Here is a 9,681-nt window from a genome sequence, read left to right as displayed (position 1 = left end):
CCTAGTTTTTTGTGCTGTTGCTTCCTAGTTTTCTCCTAGTTTTTTATAATGTACTGCTGGAGAGCCTGTATATGCTCAATGCCACCTTATTAGTTTGTTAGCTTAATAAGAGTAAATGTGAAATATTTATAAATATTTTTACATTTATATTTCTTTCAGTAACATTAAAGTTTTCCTTTCACATTATGTTTTTGTAGTGAGCGAGTTTCAGTTTAATCTGTTAGCATTAAATAAGTTATTTGTGAGATGGCTGACAGTCTCATTGAAGTGAATGGTTTTCTTGCTTATTATTTTAGTTTTCTTTAACCAATAATCAGTATGATGTACAACAAGCCATAGCTAAGTAACAAATTAGTTGACTTTCACAGATGAGTATGTGTTATTGCATAAAAACATTAGAATGAAACTTTTGCATAAAATTTGGTATCTAATATTTTGTAACTTTTATTTAAAGTGTTTATTCACTCACAAGTTTTATTAGTAACATATCTATTAGATTTAAAAGCTATACAAGATCAAAATCTTTAATAAATTAGGACATTGATGAATATTACTTTTGTTAGAATAATAAATGTTTTCACTATTTTTTCATTTTACATGCAAAGGTATTGCATATATTAATATGGAATTAATACTGCTTAATTATAGACATAAAAATCCTATTCATCTAAGGATAAACATTTGTTATTGTTAATGATTTAATAAATTGTTTTTGTAAATTAAAAGTAGATTATCATATTCTAATGAAATACCTGTATAGTATGTTTATTTTTTATCAACAGATTAAGAAATACAAATGGGCAATTAAAATTAAAAAGGTTGTGCTTTCTGATAATGGAAAATATGAATGCATTGTTTCAAACATACATGGAGAGGTCAACCAGACATTTGAAGTTGAAGCCCAAGGTAGTATTTATTAGTTTCAGTTTTAATAATTTTCAGTTGAATTAAAAGAGAATACATTGTTAGAAATTCACTATGAAACTTTGGGAATGTCTTGTATACATGCTTCTACATGTGTTTTATTTTTACCCTTAACAAATTAGGTTAACTTTAATGAAAGCAGCTATATTCTTTAGAATGTTCTTTAAACAAGATAGTATATGCAGACAAAGAAAGTTTTTATTTTTATGTCTACTTAACTTATAATAAACTAGAACCTTTTTTGTTGTCTTTTCTCAATTTCATAATAAGCAACATTCATTTTTCAACTACTGATCATAAGTGAAAAAAAAAATCTTTGTAGGTCTAAAACTCAGAATTTTAAAAATATAAACAGGAGAAACAATTTAATCTTTTTTTCTTGACTTTTATAGAAATAGTACGCTCACGACCCATTTTTAGTGAAAATGTCAACGTTAATCAAACTGTGACAAGTGGAGAAAATGTCAGTTATAACTGTAAATTTATTAGTGATCTTTCATCATATAACGCTTGGATTCAACGATATTCATTCAGTGAAACTTGTCAAGAAGCTCATAAGGCAGATAATTTTAAGACCTTAAAGGTGAGACTTGTGTGTGATTTGTAAAATTGAACTTTATTTTAAATTCAGTTTTATTGTATTTTAATTGTCATGTTTTTAATGTCGTAATGCTATCGTATTGGTCTTGTTTATAAGTATTTTATGACTATATAGTTTTTTATATTTAATGAATGTGTGACATGATACTGAGATATGCTTACATATCATGTGTTTTTCAACATCGTTATTAATATAAGAATTTAAAAAAAATTCAGTTAGTATGTTTCTATGCAGTTTTGGCATAGACACGTGGTCCAGAAAACCATTGAAATTTTTGTTATAATTGCCTTTTTGTCTGTTCTATATAGACTATAGCTGACAGTATCTACTCTACCTGTAGAAATTTTGAAGCAACTTTGCACCTTAGTGTAGATAGGCTCAATAACAGTGGATGATGTCTTTATGTTACAACTGACAAATGCTGTGACAGAATGGCCAGCCATGTGGTCAAACTATCACAAAGATACAAGGTTTCTTGCAAGATCAAAACCTTTATACATTCAGAGTTGTACTTGCATATGAAAACTCACATGCTGTTCTTTTTTCTTTTGCTTTGTTTGTAATAAACATTGTTGCATTTAACATTGCACATGTTTAGTCTTTTTATTTCTTACATAAGTTAAAACTCAGCAGAGTTTTCAGGTTCAGGTTATTCTGTAAATTTTCTGTATAGTTTTCATGTTATCAATCAGACCTATCTGATACATATGTGGGAATCAGTTTATTTGAGAATAATCATAATGCAACACAATTGATGCTATTTTTTGGGGGGAAAATGTTTAATATTAGCTGCCCACATGCTAATAAGATTTGCTATTCCGTTTATATATTCTGTTGTTTAGATATCTTTTAGAGCAATTTATTTAGTTTAAGTACAGAAAGAGAATAGCTCATTCTTTATAGGAAGTGCTTTGTTGTTTTCTTTAGCTAAACAATCCAGTCAAGAAATATCACTGTGCTGCTGTAGTTATGATAAAGTTTTTACCAACCTGAATAACTGTCATTAGTGAAAATGTGTATTAACAATCTTACCATAAAGGTAAGTTCAGTAGTGGCAGCTCATCAGACAAGGCTGGTCCTATGCCCTACATGAGAGTTTCAAAAGAAATAAAAAAAAATTAATGAATATGTTTTTTATATTAGTTATTGTCTTACAGGTTCTGTCAGGTTTTTTTTTTTGTATGTATGTATGGGTTGGGATTCTTTACAGTAGGTGTCTGTGACTTGTTGGTAATAAATTTGAACAATAAATGGACAGCATATGGTCCACTTGTTTTAAAATAATATATTCTAAACAATTCAAATGTATATACAAAAATTCTTTACATTATTGCTTGTCACAGTTGTATCCAGAACTTTAAATAATTTTCTTTTACACCAAAAGTCCACACAGGCTGGTTAAATTACTTTAGAACCCAGTTGACAAGAAGAATTATTATTCTCTACTCTTTTTCTTACAATACAATCTATGATTATAACACTTTAAAAGTCACCACTCTTTATGGCTAAACTTACAAACACAGTCCAGATCTATATCTCTCACTAACTTTGTATTGCTTTCACTAATTTAACTTTTGTCAGTTACCACAGTTGTATCCAGAGTATTAAATAATTCCCTTTTTCCTTGTCAAAAGTCCACACTGGCTGATTCAGTTACTTTAGAACTTAACTTACAAGACAAATTATTTTTTCTCTGTGTTGTTACAATACAGCTGTGAAACTCACTTTAGAAATTGCCTGTTAAGATTAGGTCTGTCTAATTATTTCTCTCACTTGCTTTCATACTTGCACTCTGCACCTGCATGTATTTATAACAAGAGGCAGAAAAATATAGAAATATCTAGCCCTCAGAAAACTTGTACATCTAATAGATTCAGTATCATAATTTAAAATTATTGGGTTAGGGATTTTAGAAAAATGTTTTGAATAAGTGGAGGAGAGGCCACCTACATCAGTCCTCTATGAGTAAACCCTATCTATAGTATAAAATATATCTGTGCTGACTAAGCAACTTGATCAAGGAACCCAATTCTATTGTCCATCTACAGGAAGGCTGGTTTCCAGTGTATTTGGGTATTTTCAGTTTGAAACGGATTTCTCGACAAAACTTTCTGCAATAATGGCATAGTTCTCCAGGAAAATTGAGATTTCTTTTCACTGAAGTATTTAGACTATAAGTTTGTTTCTTATATATAAGAGTTATCCTGTTAGAGTTATCAACTTTTTGTGTTATCCTGTATTACTGATTCCCAACAGTTGGTATTAGAGTAAAGAAAATGCCAGATAAAATATACAGGGGTACTAACAAAACTTCAGATATGCATGAATTTATGTCGTAGAGTTTATGCAAATACAAGTTGTAAACTGTATAGTATTTTTATTTTTCACATGAACATCACCTTGCACTTCGACTCATCAGAATCTGAGTTAGACTGACTTCGACACTTTACAGACAAAGATTTAGCACAAAACCTTTAGTAACACCTCTGACTTTTTGTGTACAACAGACTTGTATTGTTGAATAAAAGCTTTTCATGTTTCATGATGGTACACTTTATAAATTCGAAATTATAGTCCACATTACTTCTTTGTGAACATTAGTTTAAATGAATGAGCAAAATCTATATTCAAACAGTAGAAAAAGGGAGCAATCTCATAATGTGTATCCACTAACAATGGAAAGTTCTCATTCCTGGCTAGTAAGCATTCTTGGTCTTGAATTCATCTTTCTCTTCGAATTGAATACTCCAATACCAAACATGAGCACCAGAAAAAAGGTCTTTGCTGTATACAAACTAGAAGTAAACTGGACACCACCTTGCTTTCTTTGTCCAGTAGACAGCATCATCTCATAACCTCTGTTCCCTGACTGCATTGGTCCGCTATTAAATTTAGTTGATATCATGTTTCTGCCAGCAAAAGATATAGTTCTAACTGGTTTACCTGATTCAAAATACAGACTGAATTATCCTTGAGGGCAGAAGACGTCATCTAACAAAAGAGTAGAATAAGGTAACGTTAAACACCTTGGACCATGTGCTCCCACCGTAGCAATGTGCATTTACTTAATTATTTCAAAATGTATGTGTACAAAATTTATGTTGTTTCAACATGGTATGCCCACTGAGCACATGTACACAATAGCCAAGTCCTTGTACGTGCATTTTGATTTCTAGAGTAATGATGTGTAATGTGTAAAATAGTTGTAATACTGCTTGTTAATCTATGATAATACGATTTAAGAGGTGGGAAAAATATTACTATCTTTACCTCCTCAGTTTCTGAAATTCATGCTATGGTAATTAAATAAACAGTAATGAAGTATAAGTATCCTGCTGCCCATAAATCGTTAACTGATCATGAAACCTGTGAAGGCATAATCAGTTGTCTTTTTTTGTTATTTTTTACTAAAATGTGAAGCTATTACAGATGGGCATAAATGCAAGATGTAGAATGGAACCTTTATAAGCATATAAACATTTGATAGATGTTTGAAAATACAAAAAAGGGACTACTGTATGTAGACTGATGTCTTAGAAAAGTATAAAAGTACTTATATTAAATATATTTTCATGAAATTAAAGGAAGACCTTGTAATATGTAAGTTAAAGTTTTATTTATTTTTCATTAAAACACATTTCTTTCCATTTTATCATTCTTTAAAAAATTACTCACAATCTGATTATATAATCAACAGTTTAGAAAAACGATATTTCTTTATTGTGTTATACCATATACCTTTAAGCTTTCACATACTATCCAGAAAAATTGGTTAAAAACAACTAAAGGATAGATACAACATGGATCTGGATTTAAAAATTTCCTTCCTACCAGAAAGGCACTAGGTCAAATTGTATTGCATATATTTATTCTAAGGGCACTACAGGATCCTTGTTTCAAATTTAGGGTTACCAGACATCCTACTTTAATTGGGATCAATTCGGTTTTTAGCATTATCTTTTTGTCCTGATCACAAACAATAAAGGTGTTCAGTTTCCCAGTACTTCATTGTGAGTTCAAATATAGTTTGTCATTACATACAACTCTTTTAAATTTTACTTGGAAAATCACCTGACAATGACAAATTATACCATACAATGTTTCTTCCCTATGTGATATGTTTTCTTAACATTACCTATCATTCCGCAGCCACAGGAATTGACATTTAACTTAAGGACCTGCCCATCTACCAAAAAACAACCCAGGAAGTCCAGTAATCCAAATCAAATTACATCTAAAAGACTGTAGTAACTCTTACATCAAAGAAAACTGTCGACAAGTGTCTAAAGCCTGAAAAAATAAAAGAAACATTCAAAAACTCCTTTGTGTTTGAGCACATGGTTCAAAAATAAACATTTGTTTTTTTGGATGTTAAAACCATTGACAAAGAAAATAATATAAACAGAAGAAAAATCAAATATGTTCATGTTTCTTTTATTATAAAACAGAAACCTATCATTAACCAGAATTCTGGTCTAAAACTATATATATTTTAATATTTCCCTATTTAAAAATTGTGTTAGACTTCCTTTTATTCTGTTGTTTAGCAATGTAGTGTTAATACAGCAACATGTAAGATTCTGTTCCATTATTCAAGTATATCCACCTGGCAATGCAATGTAAACTTAGTGAAATCTGGTATTTTTTAAAAATAAGATAAGTTTTTTTAAATGTAAAACTTGTTTTATTCATAAATTAATCTTTTATTAAAAATATGTTTATTTGATTAAGACAAATTTATTAGTAAGATAATGCAAAGAAACTGACTTTCTGAAGAATAGAGGCCAGGGATTACCTTCTGCAATGTTTTGTTACATGACAGATTAGAAGTAATATCAAGCATTTATTTTATTTTGTGTACATGGTTTTATAAGTTACAAAAACAACGTTCTTAAGAAATTTCAAAATGTTTTTACTTTAATAAGTTCTGATAGTTAATGATGTAAGTTTTCTTTACGCAGTACATTTACAATCATTATGCATTTTTCATTTTCTTTTGTTAATGGAATTGTGTTATTAATTATGATGAATTATTGCAGTTTAAAATGGTATGCTGCATAAAATCAACTACAGAAACTTTAGAAAGAATGAAACAAGTGCAAATTGTTGTGGTTTTTCATCACAAGAGTAGCAATTTGAGCATCTTGATATATATAGTGCATATCAAGTACATAACTGGATAACCTGATGTCAGTAAATAATTTTTAAATTAGATATTAATGACAAACTGTTTTAAAGAGGTTTGAAATTGGAAAATGAACATTACATGGGAAATTGGTTAATACGTAATGTCAAAGATGAAGCAAAATACCCTGATCAGTACTTAAACTTAAGTCTGGCTAAGAAAATCACATACTGGGGCTCTACCAGCTGAGGCATCAATGATAATGCTTCTTGCTCACTATACTTGAACATTATATGTATAAAATCTCTCTTATTCAAATACTTTGTAATCTTTTAGCCAAAAACACAAACAACACTAGTTGGCAGTTTGAAAATACAACTATACACAAGTCATCAAGCAGAATTTAAGCTGGCAACATATACTGTAGGCATACAACATTAGCTCAAAATTTGCATGAATCATGAAACACAGTTCTTTTGATTGATTGCTTTCCGATCTCTGGTAGCTGTCAGAGGTATGATAATTTTTAAATAGGTATTATCATTATTTTCTTTATAATTAGAATTGATAAAATTAGATTGCTGTAATACTAAAAATTTTCCTAATTTGTGTAAGAGAAAATATTTTGATTTGTTGCTTAACACTTATGCTGTTGAGTATGTTTTATAACTTGAGATTCTACTTGTGTTTCACAAGTATATCATTGTTTTCTTTTAATATTTACAGAAATATGACACAAAACTAGATCTTATAAATGTGACTGCTGCTGATGCAGGGCCTTACACGTGTTTTGTTGAAAACCAGATTGGTTGGGTGTGTAAAGACTTTTGGTTAAAAGTAATATCAAGTAAGTGTTTTTTCAAGTAATTCCATTAATATGGCTGATCTTTTCAAGCAGTTATAATACATAGATAGCTACCTAATTTTTTTTTTTACAAACTGCTTTTATGTTAAAGCTACAGTACTTATTTTATAATTAAATCATGTTGATAAACTCCATTCGGGAAACATGTTATGGATTTTCCTTACTACAGTCATGTTATGTTATTGCAAAAATTGGTTAATTAGAATTTAATAATAAACTCACATTTAAGACTTATATTTGATCTAAAATAAACAGTCTACAGATTTAGAAGAAATTTGTGGATTTTTGTCATTGTAAATAACACTTTTAATACATTAACAGGTGAATGAACAAGAATTTAATTAAAATGAATAGTAGCTGATTTTGTAGTGTATTTCTTGACTTTTTTTATTTATTTTTTATCATCACCTGAAGAGCCTTCCAAAAATGTATCACCAGTGTGGATTGTTGTTCCAGTTTTAGTAACGGTTGTGTTAGTGACAGTTGCTGGAATGCTGTTTCTGTATTTTAGACATAAACACAAGAAGCTGGAAAAAGAAAAAAAGAAACTGACAAGGAAAAAAATTATTCTTGAAAGAATTGTAAGAAAATATATAATTTTCTATATGATTTACATCAATTCCCACTGAAAAAAATTGCATGAAATTGCATACATGTATATATATTAAAATTCTGTTTGAAAGTTAAGATATCATATGACAGTCTCGAACTTTTGTATTTTTTACTAAATTGATCAACATAACTTGGAGTTTATGAATCCCAAGCCATTAGATTTTATACATGCAGTTCTCTGTCAATTAGCCTTTAGTTTTGATACTTACAGTTCTATACATAGAGCTGACTATGATGTCTTTAGATTTTATACACAGAAGTGACTATGATGTCTTTAGATTTTACATATAGAGCTGTCTACCATCTCTTTTGATTTTATACATAGAGCTTATTACCTTCTTTTTAGATTTTATGCATAGAGCTTATCATATCTTTAGATTTTATACATAGAGATACTACCATGTTTTTGGATTGTGTAAACAGAGTTTATTAATGTATGCCTTTAAATTTTATACATAGAGCTGACTATGTTGCCTTTAGATTTTATGCATAGAGCTCACTACCATGAATTTAAATAATGGTGATAACCAATTGTATTTTGTACTTACAGCTGACTATCAAGTCTATATATGTCATACATACATTTGTTACAATCTATTTAGAGTTTGTACATGCAATTTATTACCATTGTCTTTAGATTTAGTACATGCAATTCATTACCATGTGCTGAGATATATACATGTGAATATCTAACGGTTAGTTTTCATACACAAACTCAATTGTTCTTATGTTTTGCTATATGGAAGTTGCCTAAATATATACTTTTATATTATAAGGAATTATGTCACCTATAAATTCTTATAACTTCAGTTTTTGTTTATACAGTTGCTGTAAAATATTTTCCTATTTGCAGCTGAACAATTATTGAATTAATTTCATTTGTTTACACCTTAGCTTGAAATTTTAATCTAATTGAAAGCTATTCAATTAATCTCTCTCAGGATTCTGAAAATTCTCATAACTCCTTGACACCTTTAATAAAGATTGATGTCCCGAGCAATTACAGCATTACATCACAGTTGCCTTCTATTGATGAATATGACATTCCTGTGGATCCTAAGTGGGAGTTTCCTCGGAAAAAGTTGGTTGTACTCCATTGTTTTAACCTCATTCTCTGTTTTACTCTGTCAAATTTAACCTCATAATTAAGAGGCTTGTTTCCATATGTGACAACTGGGCTCATCTATAGTTGCTCTATAGAAAGTAACTTTGGTCGGAGCATTTTTTAAAAAGCTGATAACGGAAAGTTGTAGAAGGTGAAACTAATGAAATGCAGTTGTCTAAGTAAAAAAATTTAAGAGACAAATTAAATAATGATATTTAGGTCTTTTTCTTTCTTAAAACATAAATTATCATAGCATGGGTATATAGGTATCCAAAAGCTTATATTTTAAGAAAAAGAAGGAAAAATGAACTTTTAAGTCCTTTTGCTTTGAGTAATGGGCTTATTTTTAGAACAAATTGAAGGTCTTGTTTTAATACATACCTGCATCAGTAAATTTATCTTGTTTTTATATTGTCTAGATATCAAACTTTTATAATTGTGTTAACTAA

The 9,681-nt window shown here is 29.3% G+C and overlaps 1 protein-coding gene across 1 annotated transcript in view; it reads left to right on the top strand.

Annotated features, from left to right (window-relative positions):
• The window catches only part of LOC106472764 (fibroblast growth factor receptor 2-like), a 45,759-nt gene that overhangs the window by 13,012 nt on the left and 23,066 nt on the right, over positions 1-9,681 (top strand). Inside the window, exons 2-6 of the mRNA XM_013933421.2 lie at positions 783-906; positions 1,317-1,507; positions 7,377-7,497; positions 7,930-8,096; positions 9,069-9,208. Of these exons, the coding sequence (XP_013788875.1) occupies positions 783-906; positions 1,317-1,507; positions 7,377-7,497; positions 7,930-8,096; positions 9,069-9,208 (743 nt within the window). The remainder of the gene's footprint in view (positions 1-782; positions 907-1,316; positions 1,508-7,376; positions 7,498-7,929; positions 8,097-9,068; positions 9,209-9,681) is intronic.

This window comes from Limulus polyphemus, unplaced genomic scaffold (assembly GCF_000517525.1).
Source record: "Limulus polyphemus unplaced genomic scaffold, Limulus_polyphemus-2.1.2 Scaffold5590, whole genome shotgun sequence".
NCBI classification, from domain to species: Eukaryota; Metazoa; Arthropoda; class Merostomata; order Xiphosura; family Limulidae; genus Limulus; species Limulus polyphemus.
Note: the sequence above shows the minus strand (reverse complement) of the source record. Positions and strands in the feature narration are given on the sequence as shown.